This window comes from Parambassis ranga, chromosome 5 (assembly GCF_900634625.1).
Source record: "Parambassis ranga chromosome 5, fParRan2.1, whole genome shotgun sequence".
In the NCBI taxonomy this organism is placed as follows: Eukaryota; Metazoa; Chordata; class Actinopteri; family Ambassidae; genus Parambassis; species Parambassis ranga.
Genome location: NC_041026.1, coordinates 18,590,717 through 18,604,837, shown reverse-complemented (window position 1 = coordinate 18,604,837; position 14,121 = coordinate 18,590,717). Strand labels below are relative to the sequence as shown.

Sequence of the window (14,121 nt, the reverse complement as noted above, 5' to 3'; positions counted from 1 at the left end):
TAAAACACTCAAATCTCTGAATGGTCTATATAGTCTGAAATCCATTTATTGAATAGATCCCTATTTTGACAGAACCTTAAACAGTCTGACCTCACTGGGCACACTCTGCAGATCAGTCTGTTATAATTGGATGTGGAAAGAGGGTGGATTCAAACTGCAATGAACTAAATACAAAGACGACAAAGCACTTCTACTTTGTAGAAATGTAAGACATTCTGGTGATTGTGAGGATGAATCAACCCAATGAGGGCCTGAGTACACAACTTTCACAACAGTGTTCTTTCTCTCTCTCTCTCTCTCTCTGTGTCCATGTTCTACATATGCATCATATATGTCTGAGTTTATAGACTGCTGTTTAATGTTTTCATATGCTCTCTGGTTGAATGGGCTTTTTCTTTAATTTGTCCACAAACTGCCCCTTTAAACATAAAGCTTGTAAAAAAAAAAGGTCCAATAAGTCCAGATGTTTTTGACTTAGCTTAACTTTGGCAGGTTTTTTTCATACAGCAGCATATTTGACCTCTGTAAAATCTCTTACATGAGGCGAGGGGGGAGGGAACTATCTTGACTATTTTGTAATCGCTGCTGTCATCACCTACAGTGTGTGTGTGTGTGTGTGTGTTGGCCACCATGAGGAAATACTAAATAAGGTGCAGAGCAGGAAGGGAATACACGGCATCTGTGTGGTGTGACCTCTGGACCGCCTTAGCCTTACAAAACATATTTATTAGGAGTTTCAGTCAACTCTTAGCGTCCAATCGTTGCTAAGCACGCTGTGACGTCATGCTGTTTGGTTTAGTGGCAGTGCAGTCTGGGAGTGTCTGAGCAGAAACACACTGACCGCTCAGATAAGGCGGACCAGCCCGCTCCACAAACTGTATCACAATAGAGCAGCATGCCTGAAGACGTGACTGCATGTGTGTAACTTGGGTCCACAACGCGGGATATTATACATATACTGTACGTACTGAGCGGAGCAACCGACAGCTGACTGACTGGTAAGTCTTTGTTTTGCTCCGGACAGTCAACAACTCTTATCGTCAATAAGAGTGATCAGTGGTAATTTACGGTATCTATAAGAAAATGTTACGTTATCGAAATGTGAATCCAGATCATTTCAGTGCTGTTTGATTGATTCCTGTAAGTCCTTGTTGTTGTTTGCGCTACAAACACGTTAGCTTAAAGTTAGCGTGCTGTTCATCTGTGTCAAAAGTGGTTCCAGTGTTTTCATTGGTACAAACATAAACACTGCGACATCACTAAAGCTATGAAGCTAAAACTGTTTCAAAGGCCCACAATTTCATGTACTGTGGCTCATTGTGCAGACATTTACAACTAACTACTGAAAACAGCCAGAACCAGCTTCAAAATTTAACTGGTTGAACTTCGGAGTGCAGCTTGTTTGGTCTGGTTCAGCTGAGAGGTGAGCAGAGGTGGTGGTGTTGGTGTAACTGACCAACAGTAAACCAGCATGATCAGTTGTATATAACCCACCAGCTAATAGATCTTTTTTTTCATTAAGAGAAAACTGGAAAAAGGATCTTCTGTCCTAAAAGTATTCTGCAGTACTTTGGAGGCTGCTACCTGTATTGAAAGTCTACAGATTAAAGTTGCTATCATTTAAGGCGTTACCAAATAAGCAAAGCTCTTGAATGAAATGACCTTCAGTGACAGTTACCAAACAAGTTGTACTAACGACATGCAGCACATACTTCCTGTTACCTAATTGGGCTGACGCAACTAGAAAGTGTTTTGTCTCTACTGAGACATTTCCTGAACAAGGCTTCAGATTTTTGGATATTAAAGGGTGGAAAACCTAGATTAGAAATAAAAATAGATACATTCTCTGTGACATCATCCAGCGGTTAGCTCAGCATGCTGCTGTCTTAGCACCACCTGTCTGCCTGACTCCTGTAGGTGTTGGCAGACAGCCATGTAAACAGGAAGCTTGTGATATTTGACAGCCCTCACCCGTCACTCAAAACATCAACTCCTTAAATTATATATATTTTTCTAGTATGTTGCCTTGACTTTTGTCAACAGCTGCAATGTGTCCTGCTTTTATCTCAGAACATGTGGATGCCAATGGTTGGGATGACTGCCCTCCCACACCTGGGAGGGCTCTATGGTGGTTACATCACACGCAAAGAGGTGAAGACCTGGTACCCTACCCTGCAGAAACCATCATGGCGCCCACCGAATGCAGCCTTCCCTGTAGTGTGGACGTGTCTGTACACAAGCATGGGGTAAGGGGCATCCTACGGTCTGTGAAGCAACCTCTTTAACTAATGCAACTGATGCAATTTTCCTTTTTTCCTTGCAGGTATGGCTCTTACCTGGTGTGGAAAGAGCTTGGAGGTTTCACTGAGGATGCACTGGTTCCACTGGGATTGTATGGGCTGCAGCTGGCTCTTAACTGGGCCTGGACTCCTATTTTCTTTGGTGCACACAAGCTGAAGTGGGTAAGTAGATATCGAACTAGGATAGCAAACTGGGGAATATAGCAAATATCAAAGTGTAATTTTTTATAAGTTTGTTCACTTCTCTCTTCCTAACTTAGGCTCTCTTTGAGATTGTGCTTCTCACTGGGACTGTTGGGGCCACCATGGTGTCGTGGTATTCCATCAGCCGCACTGCGACTCTGCTCATGGCACCCTATCTGTCCTGGCTGTGCCTCGCCACCTCCCTCAACTACTGCATTTGGAGGGACAACCCAGAGAAAAAAGAAGAGTAAAGGACCAGAAGAACCGCCTTTAAATCTGAGTCATTACACAGAATTACTAAAAAATTCCTGCACCTGTTTAACGTTTGTCTAAGTAACATTCATCACATCTAAATTCCGTTTTCTAAATTTGTATCATTAAATTGTGAACATATTTGTGTGGCTTTCAAGTGTTGTGTAAATCTGTTTTGTAACACTATAATAAATTAATAAAACTATCTACAGCCCATAAAGATACCAACAATAAGCTTTATTTCTATACACAATGAGAACAGAAAAGACAGGACAGAGAGCTGAAATGTTATTTTTCAGAAGGTTTCTCTGGAACATCATCCGGTGATTTGGAGAATCTAGCCATTAACGTCTTCCAAAGACCCTTTTTTTCTTCATCCATCTGTTGCAAACTCCCTGTAAAATGAAAAGCAGGGGGTCTTTATTTTATAGTATTAACTGTAACAAAGTAGTAGTTTGTAGTTTGGTGAACAGTCAAGAAGAATGTAAGTAGTAAGTGTATATTACAAGACCATACCTGTCAAAAGCACTTTACACTCTTCAACTGTGACTCCAGTAAAGCTTGTGTCTCTCACACGAGGAAACTGAACAGACATAGAAATAGGTTTGCGCTGAATACACAAGTCTCATACAACACATATGACTGTAAATCAAGCTGGAATAGACGCCATTTTTTCCTGCATTTCCCTTGTTTACTGAAAGTTACAGTACTTAGACTAAGTCTTAGAGTAATTATGTTTTACAGTTTGCATCCTAGTTTTCAAATAAATGTGCTTTCAATAAACACTGGTAACCAAGGCACATAGTTACAAATCATACTTTCTGCATGGATTTTACTTTCATTTAAAGCATACCCAGCTCCATATATAACTAATTACATTGCACAGATGTAGAAGAAGTAGATCTGTGAATACATATATTTACCCGTTGTCTGTAGATGTTGCCATTAATGCGAGCCAAACTTTCATACATCTGATCACATTTCTCTGGGTCTGATATCTGGTGGAAAAATTAAAAAACATGGACATTCCACATGTGTTTTCTCAAAAAAATATACTTGCATTATTATACTTGTTAAACAGATCATCAATAAAATCGTATTGTTCATGGAATGTGTCCATTTTAATAAATTAAATTAAAAAATTGATGGAACTCTGAAATCCTGGATGAAAATATTTATCTCTAACTGAATGGTTCATGTCATTTGAAAAAGTGGAATCATCAAACAAACGCAGCTATTTTTCAAGCAGCATTAGCCTTTACAGCTTCCACAGTAATCAAAACAAACCGTCAGGGCACACAAGGTCGACGGCTTTTAGTGCTTCTCAACTCGTCGTTATCCTCCTAGCTTAGCTCACTGCTGTGTAGCAGAGGGAACGTCGTGTTTTGCGTGGACAATCAGTTTTACCTGTGTGTTTTCACCCTCGCGAAAGGCAGAGGCGACTCTTTGCCGCAGGAACGTCCCCAAATCACGACCCTTTTTAGTCTCGTCCCGGGGCCATTCCTCACACAGTTTCAGGAACCGACGGTACCTGGTCGCAGACATCTTTGGACATGTAATAATTATCGAGACGAGCGAGCTGTGTGAAGTTTGACCTTTTTCGCGCACCGTAGTTGTGCTACATCAAAACTCTTCCCCCGGTTCTGTCCATCTGTTCCCCTCGTTGTCGTCGACACGCCACACGTTAGCAAGATGAGCGGATCAACTGGAAAAAAGGGCCCATCTTCCGGGGTGGTGGAGTGGGTCAGCCGGGCTTGTCGGTTCGCCACAGACAGAAATGACTTCCGAAGGTGAGATATTGTCAAAAATGTTATCTGTAGTGTGCTTGTGTAGACATTGGTCTGTGTAGCTAGCGTTAGCACACACCGCGCCAATAGAGAGATTTGCCCTTGCCTTGTCCAGGCTCACAGATTTCTATTCTTCAATAACACAATACGTTTAATACAGTGCTGAAGGTTTAAGGTAAGTAATTCAGTTCTTTCTGTGTACAACTTGCTGCATGTTGTTAGTGTTAGTCTTATGAACGTGAGTCATTGTCTTACATCTAGTAAAAAAATGTAAGAATAAGTTTGAGAGCCTGTCTGTCAGATCATGAAGAAACTACACGTAGTGACAGTGTTTGTAAAAACTGGATAACTGAACTGAGGCATCTGTTGAAAACGGATAATAAAAAAAAACTTTATACATGCACATACTACGGGAAAATCAGGAGTTTTATGTGACTCAGCTAGTCCCTGATGTTGGCCACAGACACTGTTATTTATATTTTGAACACTTGAAGATGAAGACATTTTTTGCTAAAATCTCATTTGGATGAAATTCTGTATTTTTTTTTTTTTAGGAATCTCTTGGTCAACTTAGGTTTGTTTGCAGCTGGAGTTTGGGTGGCAAGAAATCTCTCAGACTTTGACTTGATGTCTCCTCAGCCAGTTACATAATGTGGACAAAACCAGAATGATGGTGAGGTCATCTTCATAACTTTAATAACTTAAAACAAACCTTAATTATCACAAGAATTTTACCAAAATTAGTTTAAAGTTCTGTCACTTGCTTTAGATTAGTGTGTATTTGTAACTGATTTGATGTTGCTGCTCCTTTAGGCATCTTGGACCTACAGAGAAGAACTGAGGGACTCAAGATAAATACTGGGGCTGAAAACAATTATATTTACTTAGTGTCTGATTATGTTATCTTTGACTCACAGATTTTCTTAGCTACAAACTTACCTACTTCCATTGTAGTGTAGTTCCATTTGTTGTAGTTCCTGTGTTCATGCAGCCATGTCCACTCCGCAGCTTTTTGTTGCTGCAGCTCATAAATGTCTGCGTGCTGGTAGAAAAGCTCTCTCAGTTCCTCAGAGTCTGAACCTGGCTGCTCAGGTCTTGGCTGTTGATTTGGGGCTGAAACCCGCTCTCCTGTACGACAGTAATGGCGCCTCTGCAGAGCAGCTGCATCAGTATGTGAACTCTTTGCAGTCTCTCCAGCTTGTGTCCAACTCACTTCTCACACTGGATTTAAATGGAAACAGTTTAATTGTTAATCCAGGGACAGTCCAATCAAATCTAGAGCAAGTGCTTTGTGACAGTAGCCTGGCTGTGATCGATGTCTCCCATTCCCTGGAGAAGCCTGCCATCAGGAACTCACCAAGAGAGGAGTTGGAGAGTATGACGCAGGCTTTACTGTCTCTGCTGGGAGAGTTTCAGCAACTCCAGGGAGCTGAAAATCCTCTGTATGTTGGAGAGAAGTGTGAAGAATGGAACCTGTGTACAGCATTCGGTCTCTTATTGGGATACCCTATCACCTACTGGTTTGATCAGAACAAGAGCTTTGAAAACTGTCTGTCCATGACTCCCCTGATGGTGATTACAGTTTCAGTGACATGGCAGGCGGGTCACAGATGTTGTCTGTATTCCTTCAGCATCCCAGAGGCACTGCATGAAGAGATGCGGCCCAATCTAGAGAACTGGAAGCTTTTTCTACAGGAGAGATATGAGCAGCAACACATTCTCAAAGATCTCACCATCAGTCAGTCCATAGTCACTCTGCCCTCAGTCTGTTTGTGATGAAAGTAAACATTTGCATTTGGAATAAAAATGTGGTGTGAATATGTGGTTTTATTTAATGCTCCATTAAACTGTGTTAAAACATGTTTGCGTCTCAGTGATAAACTCATAAAAAAAATCTAAGATGTCTGATAATCTGTGTCACATGGTTTTATTTAAAATAATGCTGATTCTAATCCACGTCAAATTGAACTCAGGTCAGAATGTTTCATAAAAATAGTGTTTGTAAGAGCAGCTTTTTAAATTCATGAATCATTCAAACAATCTCATCAAATGTAAACGTGAGACTACTATTAGAGGACAATCACGTCTTCTAGAACAGATCTGACCGCAGTATATGTTGTAGTGTTTTCTTAAGGAAGAGGGTTAGGGTTACTGGAAAAAAGGTAACAAAAGGCCATAAACAGAAGTAGTGAGAAAACTAAATGGAGAAGACTAAGACTGGGCTCAAACAACCCTACAGTATTTTGTAACACATTAAATCCAATTTCATATAATTTTCTGCAACAGAAACCTTAGTGTCACAGTTTCTCATATAAACTAGACAGTTTTAGCCACATCTCATTACAATTTATCTTGTAACTCAACAAAGTACAGGACAAACCGCTCAATTGTCATTGCAGTGTCCCAGTTTTCAAGGATGTCCAGAAACGGAATCACACATATGCTAAAACCCACAAAACAATAAATACAGTTCAGCTCCAGCCTTTACGTTCACCCTGTCTTTTTATCCTCAAGGTGGCAAATTTAGTTGGATCTGAGGTAGTTTCAGCAGCATAGTGACTGGATAAAGTTGGTGTCAGAGAGGTTGGATGACTGACAGCACTTCACCACACCGGCCACTGACTTTCAGTCCAGTCAGATGGTCTGCTCTGGTGGGCCCTATGTTCAGGATGGCAATGGGTATTTTCTTATCACTTGCTGCCAGTAAAAACCTGTATCCTGAGTACACCTTGAAAAAAATGATAGAAGAAAACAATTACATGCAGAAGTCCATAAAAACTGTAAAAAAGTGCTTCTCAAAGATGCACGCACCTGTAACGATGACCCCACAACTAGCACTGTGTCCGACTCTGCCAGTCTGTCGTGCACAAACTGTACAGTGGATTTGTTCACCGTGTCTCCAAAGAACGTGACCTCTGGCTTCAAGATGCCTCCGCAGTGCTCACAGGAGGGAACTCTGAAATGAAGGACCTGCTTGTCCTCTAGGAAGACATCACCATCTGGGGCCACCACACCTGCCTGAGCTCTCCAGTCTGGGTTTAATGCTATAAATTTCGTCTGCAGCTCCTCCCTTGCTGTGATGACACCGCAGCCGAGGCACATCACCCTGAACACATGGACATTTAATCGTTTAGAGGTTAGTTAACACCACATTTACTGAATCAATATGGCTGCTGCAGGAACGTTTGAGGTTTCTATGAACAAACTAACACAATGCACACATTCTTTTCTTTTTTTATTAGCGTTAAAGCAGTGTTTATAGTTGAATATTTCTTTAGAAACATCTCAGCTGTCCTGCTGTGTATTTGGCCACCAGGTGTTGTTTCCTCACCTATGTGCACAGCCGTGGAGCTCGGTCAGTCTCCTCTGTCCTGCCTTTGAGTGAAGAGCATCCACATTCTGGGTCACCAGCCAGTGCAGCTTCCCGCTCTCCTCCCACCGCTGCAGGGCCCTGTGTGCGCAGTTTGGCTGATGGGAGGAAAACTGCGGCCACCCGACAAAGTTTCTGGCCCAGTATCGCTGACGGGACTTTGCACTGCGGACAAACTCCGCATGTTGCATAGGTCGCCTGTCAGTGCGAGCGTACAGCCCGACACCTTCGGAGCGATAGTCGGGGATGCCTGACTCGGTGGAGAGTCCCGCTCCGGTGATAACGAACAGGCGGCAGGCTCGGCTTACAAAGTCCTGCAGCAGTTCCACAGAGTGGGCATCAGTGGAACTGCAGGCGGGGACAAAGTTCAGGGCACCTGCGGGGACTGAGGAGGCTGTCCTCACAGGGGGTGTGTGCGGTGTTAGGACCCGCCACGGCAGTCTCATCTACAGCAGGACAAAAACAAACACACCTTTATTTTTACCTGTTCTTTCCACGGAGGGGCGGTGTCAACTCGCTACGTGAAAGCTAGCCGTCAGGTAGCTATCAAGGTATGCTAACACACTGACCTGACAACCTTTTAATTACAGTTTACAACGCCTTAGTGTCTGCAAAAGTTGAACACATAAACAGATAAAATATAACAACACAGGAAAAACATCCCATCTGCCCTTTATTATTCCATGTTCAAACCGGTCACCGTTAGCTAGTTAGCTAACTCTGTTCAAGTACGTTGGCAGCTTTACCTTCATTATGACGTTCAGCGGTGGATACGGTGTAACTGTTCCTACTTTCTACAGCTAGCAACAGAAAGAAGGGTCAGCACCCTTGAAGTTGTTGAATAAACATGACAACCTGCTGCAAACTGATATAAGATAGGAACCTTTTTCACACAGCAACAGGAAGTACCTGATTTAACGTAACACGAAACATCGCTGTAGCCTGGGAGTTGTAGTCAAATTATCTTGTAGAGGAGTTATATTGCAGTACAAAGGGCACCAGCAGTGAATGACTGCCGTGTTGATTGTTAATTTCAAGTTGGGCACTAGTTATTCTATCTACTAAAAATGTATGACGTTGTATGAAAAACAAACTAATGGGTGATGTCACGCTGGCTGTGTCCATCTTTCATACGCGGTCCATGGTTGAGGTTTAAAATCAATTTTAATCTCTATGCCGACTTTATATAGTATTAATTATTTATACACTGATCCACAGTACCCTTGTTATTTGTGTTGGTTTAAACTTTAATAAACAAGTGATAGAGGAAACAATATGATTAAACAGTATACAGTGCACAAATAACATATAAAACAGTAGCTGTGAGATATGTGTGATCAGCTTTCCTGTGTATATTTCAAAGCTTCCGCATTTTAACAGAGGTCTGTTGTATATTTCTTAAAAAGCCTGAGATTATTTATTATACAAAATCTTTAACACTAAATTAAAATGTATAAATTGACTGTTTATATCAGCTTCTACACACATTTTACACCATTCGTGAGAATGTATTAAATTAATGTAATATAACTGGCCATTAGAACATGAGGCATAGCTCAGAAAAATGTAGACATGGTTTTACACACTGATTTAACATTCATATATCTGTAGTGTAGTAATCTGTGTGTGAGGTTACCACAGTGCTGGGCGTTATGGAATAAATATGTGGACAAAGAGATGCACTGAGTGTTGTTTGTCTTCTGTGTCCATCAGAATATGCTGCACACATCCTGATTACAAAACTCCAAGATATCTGTTGTAAACAAAATAGGCATAAATGTCAACATAAATACTGTTGGAAAACATGAATCAAGCTAGTGTGTGTGGTTGCAGTTGTACCAGAGTGGGTGCAGTTGAAGACATCCTCTAAGTGTGTGTAAAACTCCTCCCCCAGGATAGAGCGGCAGTCCAAATGGCTCGTATGGACAAAACACTGTGTTGCGTCTTTAAACAGAAGATCACTTTCTCCATAACTCAGAGACTCAAAGAGCCTGAACTCTGTGTTCGGGTTTGCTGCCAAAGTTTCCTATATGGTAAAAAAAAGAAGTTATTTTACACTTTTGCCTCTTTCCGGTCAGCCTCAGAGAGGCAGCATTATCTCTTGTGTGCACTCTACTCTCACCCATTTGAAAAAGACTGACCTGTGACTTCATGAGGAAGTCGTACACTCGAGCAGTGAGCACCGGCCGCGTCATGATGGTGTTTGGTGGGATGCTACCCAGATTACAACTCTCCCACTCTGTCAATGGGGCACGCCGACCGTCACCACACAGCAACTCAAAGTCTGACAATGTCCATCCATCCGCCCATCCAGTGGAGCTCAAACCTGAGGCACAGTGTAAACAAAGTACATTTTAACCTGATACACACGGTGTGTGTGTTTGTGTGCGTGTGTGTGTCTGTCTGTTGCGAATTCTCACTGAGGATGTTGGTGTGAATGTTGTATTGCTCAAGGAAGGCCACATCACCATAGCTTTTACCGCTGGGATCTCCTACCAGGCACCTGAATATGAATGAAGAAAGACGAATGAAAGCATCAGTTATATCTTGTAACGTCATGTTTTACAGCCCATTTCGGTTAACTCACATCTTCTGATCTTTTGATCATTTTTAGTAATAAAGAAACTCAGTAGACACAAAGAGAAACACGGTGGAGCTGGTGGACACCAAACACACCCTGAATGTTGGACTTAGGTAAGCTGCTTCACATACCTTAATGCTCCCATGTTGCCATAGTAACGCTCATTGTGGTTGTCAGCACAACGTTTGGTGGCGGCCTCCCCCGTGCCTCCCATACACACTTTGCATAGATTCCCTTGAGAGCCGGGAAGACACCCTTTCCAAAACACGTCACTGTACACTGAGGACAGAGAGATGCAGAGCTCAGGAGGTCACAACCACAGAGCAAATATTCCTGTAAGAAGTTGTCCGGCAGAGTACCTTGGTTTGGATCACAGGGGGAGCTGCTGTTATGCTCCAGACTTAATGTGTGTCTGTATGGCAGCAGCCAGCCTGAGGGGCTGTACATGTGGCTGTGACAGGAGCGGCGGCCTCCGAGGTTCCCGATGAAAATATTCCTGCTGGAGCGCTTTGCAACTGCTACACCCACCACTGAGGGCAACACTGAGGAGAGATTCCATGTCCATCAGGGACCAAGATCACATTTTTTTTGTTTTTCAATTATCTTTGTCTTACCATCGGCCTCTAAGTGAGTGGCTCCTTCAGCAGGCACACATTCTTTTCCTGAGAGAATCCCACATACCAGATAGACATTGATTAACATCTAACCTGAAAATAGCAGATATCCCAGTTTGTGCACTTATTGTACAATATTCTTACCATAATATTCTGTCACCACCGGAACAAGACCACATTTTCCTGCGATGAATGAGTGAGTTGCATCCAGTGAGACAGCGTCCACCTCGTCCCTCTGTGTTAAATCAACAGGTCACTGAAACTTGTGTGGTGAAGCTCTTGATATTTCCAGTGTGGTTGACGTACCTTAATTTTCTCAATACAGTCCCGCATTGAAGTCGCTCTCACACACACCAGCGGGTCCGACTTTATACTGAGAGCCCACTGCTCACATTTCTTCTGCTCTGCGTGGCTGATGCAGCACCATCGCACAACACTGTCCTCCAGGGAGCTTCCTGCACACACACACAGTCAGTGATCCCACAAATCCCATAGCCTGTCTGTTTTGGAAATAAAAATGAACCACACATCTGTAGCTGTAAGCACCTTCATGCCCAAGACCTTTGAGGAGAGCAACATAATCCAGGCCCAGCACCTGGCTGACGTCCATGTCATCTGGCAGAACGGCCAGTTTATCTGTCTCATCTTTAAAGAGGAGGTCGTTTTCTTCAAAAGTCGATGAATTGAAGAGTTGGAAGCGCTGCCTCTCTCGTCCTTGTTGACCAAAAAGCATCTGAGGAATCAATAGATGGTGATTAAATAGTCTTAAAGTGGGTTAGGTCTGTTGGCAAAAGTGAGGAAATCAAAATATCTACCTGGATGATCATGACAAATTTGCGAACAACTTTGCGAAAATTGTGTCTGGTGACCATGCCCCCTCCTGGACCACGACCCAGACTGCAGTTTCTGTAGTGGCTGAGAGGAGCCTGTGTGCCATCAGTGCACAGCAACCTGAACTCATCCCGCTCACTCCCTGGCAGAACAGACAGGAAATTAAAATATGTTCTTAGGATCATGGTTGAACTGATTTAACACTGTTTACCTTCAATGCTTTCAAGTGCTAAATGGTCCACAAATGCAACATCACCTGCCCCCCTCCTGAGACATCTGAGACAAACAAATAACAGGGATTCACTGATGATTTTCACATATTTGAAATAAATCAAATGTGATTTTCCTAAGCTGAGTGTCTGACCTGAGGGCTCCCTGGTTGTTGTAGAAGGGCTCGCTGTGGGAAGTTTCGCAGTGGTAATTCTTCTGGCGGATGTAAGACTTCTGGCCTCGGCACAGAGTGCACAGAGGAGGTGCCATGGCAGAGGCTCCTGGAATACAGCTGGCACTGAAAAAGGTACTGACGTCTGCCAGAGAGGAGAAAAACAAGTCGTGGACTGAAAAACCAGATCACAGATGGAACAAAAAAAATAGAGAGACGAATCACAGTCCCATTCACCCTGACTGAGTGGATGCTCTTTTGACCAGCTCAAGTAGTTGCGTGACAGCAGGAAGCCAAGTGGGAGACTCCACCCTGCCGTCCATCGGGCCCCACTGTGACAACTCCTGGAGCCCCGCAGGGACCGGATGTCCAGGCTGCTGTTTTTCACCACAGCCACAGACAGAATGCAGCCTCCTGCAGATAAACAGACACACACACACACACACATTATATCATATCATGTCGGACATTACTGCTGCATAGATGTGGGAAATGTGAAGTAGATACCATCACTGTATATCTCCTTGGCGACGGCAACGAGGTCGAACTGCTTCACAGCTGAATAAAGTTCTCCTGCATCTAAATTCACTATATCAGCACGATTAGCCTGAAACACAGAAACCAGAGTGAGCTGAGAGAAAGCAATGGAAGCTCTTCACTTCAGTTTAACATGTATTATGTGTTTATGGAGGTATCAAGAAGAAAAACCCCACAATTCACTTACATGCAACTGTGTTTTAATTCAAACCTGTTCAGAAACAAGTCTACATTTTATGGTACAGGCAGACGTCTCTAATTGCCTTTCCTTGTACAGTTGTTCAACCTCTCATTATTAAGAATGTACCATCCTTTATTGTTGCTTTTTGCATCACTAGTCACTGTCCTCATTCATCCTGCTTCAGTGATTATCACTATCATCAGTGAGACTCTGCAGAGGTTACATAACTGTACTTAATGAAAGAATATAAACTAAACTGACGCAGAACAGAGATATATATTTGATTTGAATTACAACTGTTTTTCCACACTTTCTATTTTTAGGACATGCACCTATGCAGACTGTTTTTTGCCTCCCAGCTCACCTTGATCCTGTTGATGCAGTCCAACGTGCTGGACGCTCGTACGCATGATAATCTGGCAAAAGCTGCCACAGTAGCTGGCGGCAGCACAGCCACGAGAGCTTTAGCTAGTTCAGCACACTTCCTCTGTTCAGGATCTGACACCGTGCACCATCGCATCTTCTTAGCTGTCATGCAAAGACCAGTTCAAACCATGCACACAAGGCAAGCAGATTTAGTTAATGGTTATAACTTCACACATATTTGTGCATTAAGAAGAGTTTCTTTGTTCACTCATTGATCAAACAACATTTCAAACCAACTTTGTGTTGTTTATATTGTTAAAAATCCGTTTTAATAACATAAGAACAGAAACATCAGTCATATACCAACAAAAAATGATAATAAATAACCTAACAAGACTCACCCCCGATACATTGGACAAAGATGAAAAAGAGTGAAACAGGATAAAGTCCTCGCATTCTGACCTGCTGTGGATCAAAGAATCAGACAATCTCTTCCCTCTGTTAGTCCGAAATCTCTTATTTGCCTGCATAGATTTTCCAAAGCATTAGAGGCGCTGGTGTTAAGAGGGGAAATAGAAACCCTATTGCGCAACGGCAGCTCCACTGAAAACAGTCAAGTCACTTTTTTGCACACATATGGAAAAAATTTTAGCACCATCTGTCACAGGGACGACCCCTATCCAACTGATTTAAAGTGTAGATAAGGTTGCCATAACATTTTCTTTCAGTTGTGCCGA

General features: G+C 42.6%; 6 protein-coding genes across 8 annotated transcripts; 3 read left to right on the top strand and 3 right to left on the bottom strand.

Annotated features, from left to right (window-relative positions):
• Positions 1 to 707: 707 nt before the first annotated feature.
• On the top strand, positions 708 to 2,959 carry tspo (translocator protein). The gene is made up of 4 exons (XM_028405197.1): positions 708 to 998; positions 2,071 to 2,246; positions 2,324 to 2,462; positions 2,561 to 2,959. The coding sequence occupies exons 2-4, from the start codon at positions 2,074 to 2,076 to the stop codon at positions 2,732 to 2,734; spliced, it is 486 nt and encodes a 161-aa protein (XP_028260998.1). The 5' UTR covers positions 708 to 998; positions 2,071 to 2,073; the 3' UTR covers positions 2,735 to 2,959.
• uqcc2 (ubiquinol-cytochrome c reductase complex assembly factor 2) lies at positions 2,952 to 4,349 on the bottom strand. Its single transcript, XM_028405198.1, has 4 exons — positions 4,143 to 4,349; positions 3,659 to 3,733; positions 3,252 to 3,318; positions 2,952 to 3,130 (listed from the first exon to the last, which is right to left on the bottom strand). Exons 1-4 carry the CDS (start codon positions 4,278 to 4,280, stop codon positions 3,024 to 3,026), a joined length of 387 nt encoding a protein of 128 aa, XP_028260999.1. The 5' UTR covers positions 4,281 to 4,349; the 3' UTR covers positions 2,952 to 3,023.
• A 19-nt stretch (positions 4,350 to 4,368) lies between these two features.
• tomm6 (translocase of outer mitochondrial membrane 6 homolog (yeast)) lies at positions 4,369 to 5,477 on the top strand. The gene is made up of 3 exons (XM_028405199.1): positions 4,369 to 4,525; positions 5,077 to 5,195; positions 5,336 to 5,477. The coding sequence occupies exons 1-2, from the start codon at positions 4,428 to 4,430 to the stop codon at positions 5,171 to 5,173; spliced, it is 195 nt and encodes a 64-aa protein (XP_028261000.1). The 5' UTR covers positions 4,369 to 4,427; the 3' UTR covers positions 5,174 to 5,195; positions 5,336 to 5,477.
• Positions 5,478 to 5,492: 15 nt separating this feature from the next.
• c5h1orf74 (chromosome 5 C1orf74 homolog) lies at positions 5,493 to 6,384 on the top strand. Its single transcript, XM_028405196.1, has one exon. It carries the CDS (start codon positions 5,516 to 5,518, stop codon positions 6,296 to 6,298), a length of 783 nt encoding a protein of 260 aa, XP_028260997.1. The 5' UTR covers positions 5,493 to 5,515; the 3' UTR covers positions 6,299 to 6,384.
• A 102-nt stretch (positions 6,385 to 6,486) lies between these two features.
• Positions 6,487 to 8,780, bottom strand: sirt4 (sirtuin 4). Of its 2 annotated transcripts, XM_028405193.1 has the most exons (5): positions 8,639 to 8,761; positions 8,462 to 8,500; positions 7,854 to 8,338; positions 7,334 to 7,628; positions 6,487 to 7,250 (listed from the first exon to the last, which is right to left on the bottom strand). In XM_028405193.1, the coding sequence occupies exons 3-5, from the start codon at positions 8,336 to 8,338 to the stop codon at positions 7,098 to 7,100; spliced, it is 933 nt and encodes a 310-aa protein (XP_028260994.1). In that variant the 5' UTR covers positions 8,462 to 8,500; positions 8,639 to 8,761; the 3' UTR covers positions 6,487 to 7,097. The 2 variants fall into 2 exon arrangements, with proteins under 2 accessions (XP_028260994.1, XP_028260993.1); XM_028405192.1 differs by lacking the exon at positions 8,462 to 8,500 and having other exon boundaries at positions 6,492 to 7,250; positions 8,639 to 8,780.
• A 352-nt stretch (positions 8,781 to 9,132) lies between these two features.
• On the bottom strand, positions 9,133 to 13,919 carry sxph (saxiphilin). 2 transcript variants are annotated; one of them, XM_028405190.1, is made up of 17 exons: positions 13,786 to 13,919; positions 13,383 to 13,546; positions 12,808 to 12,907; positions 12,538 to 12,714; positions 12,283 to 12,445; positions 12,130 to 12,194; positions 11,903 to 12,060; positions 11,634 to 11,820; positions 11,394 to 11,542; positions 11,232 to 11,322; positions 11,088 to 11,135; positions 10,833 to 11,015; positions 10,605 to 10,752; positions 10,313 to 10,395; positions 10,034 to 10,218; positions 9,732 to 9,918; positions 9,133 to 9,645 (listed from the first exon to the last, which is right to left on the bottom strand). In XM_028405190.1, exons 1-17 carry the CDS (start codon positions 13,838 to 13,840, stop codon positions 9,602 to 9,604), a joined length of 2,187 nt encoding a protein of 728 aa, XP_028260991.1. In that variant the 5' UTR covers positions 13,841 to 13,919; the 3' UTR covers positions 9,133 to 9,601. The 2 variants fall into 2 exon arrangements, with proteins under 2 accessions (XP_028260991.1, XP_028260992.1); XM_028405191.1 differs by having other exon boundaries at positions 10,361 to 10,395.
• Between the last annotated feature and the right edge of the window lie 202 nt (positions 13,920 to 14,121).

Bases quoted from the DNA above. Each gene is read 5' to 3' on its own strand.
- tspo (XM_028405197.1), top strand. From the start codon at position 2,074: ATGTGGATGCCAATGGTTGGGATGACTGCCCTCCCACACCTGGGAGGG. The intron at 2,247-2,323 runs GTAAGGGGCATC...TTTTCCTTGCAG, and splicing joins TGTCTGTACACAAGCATGGG to GTATGGCTCTTACCTGGTGT. The intron at 2,463-2,560 runs GTAAGTAGATAT...TTCCTAACTTAG, and splicing joins GTGCACACAAGCTGAAGTGG to GCTCTCTTTGAGATTGTGCT.
- uqcc2 (XM_028405198.1), bottom strand. From the start codon at position 4,280: ATGTCTGCGACCAGGTACCGTCGGTTCCTGAAACTGTGTGAGGAATGG. The intron at 3,734-4,142 runs GTAAAACTGATT...TTTTTCCACCAG, and splicing joins GCGAGGGTGAAAACACACAG to ATATCAGACCCAGAGAAATG. The intron at 3,319-3,658 runs GTAAATATATGT...ATGTCTGTTCAG, and splicing joins GCAACATCTACAGACAACGG to TTTCCTCGTGTGAGAGACAC.
- tomm6 (XM_028405199.1), top strand. From the start codon at position 4,428: ATGAGCGGATCAACTGGAAAAAAGGGCCCATCTTCCGGGGTGGTGGAG. The intron at 4,526-5,076 runs GTGAGATATTGT...TTTTTTTTTTAG, and splicing joins GACAGAAATGACTTCCGAAG to GAATCTCTTGGTCAACTTAG.
- c5h1orf74 (XM_028405196.1), top strand. From the start codon at position 5,516: ATGTCCACTCCGCAGCTTTTTGTTGCTGCAGCTCATAAATGTCTGCGT.
- sirt4 (XM_028405192.1), bottom strand. The intron at 7,629-7,853 runs GTGAGGAAACAA...CCATGTGTTCAG, and splicing joins CTCCACGGCTGTGCACATAG to GGTGATGTGCCTCGGCTGCG. The intron at 7,251-7,333 runs GTGCGTGCATCT...ATTTTTTTCAAG, and splicing joins TTGTGGGGTCATCGTTACAG to GTGTACTCAGGATACAGGTT.
- sxph (XM_028405190.1), bottom strand. From the start codon at position 13,840: ATGCGAGGACTTTATCCTGTTTCACTCTTTTTCATCTTTGTCCAATGT. The intron at 12,908-13,382 runs GTGAGCTGGGAG...TCTGTGTTTCAG, and splicing joins ACTGCATCAACAGGATCAAG to GCTAATCGTGCTGATATAGT. The intron at 12,195-12,282 runs GTCAGACACTCA...TGTTTGTCTCAG, and splicing joins AACAACCAGGGAGCCCTCAG to ATGTCTCAGGAGGGGGGCAG.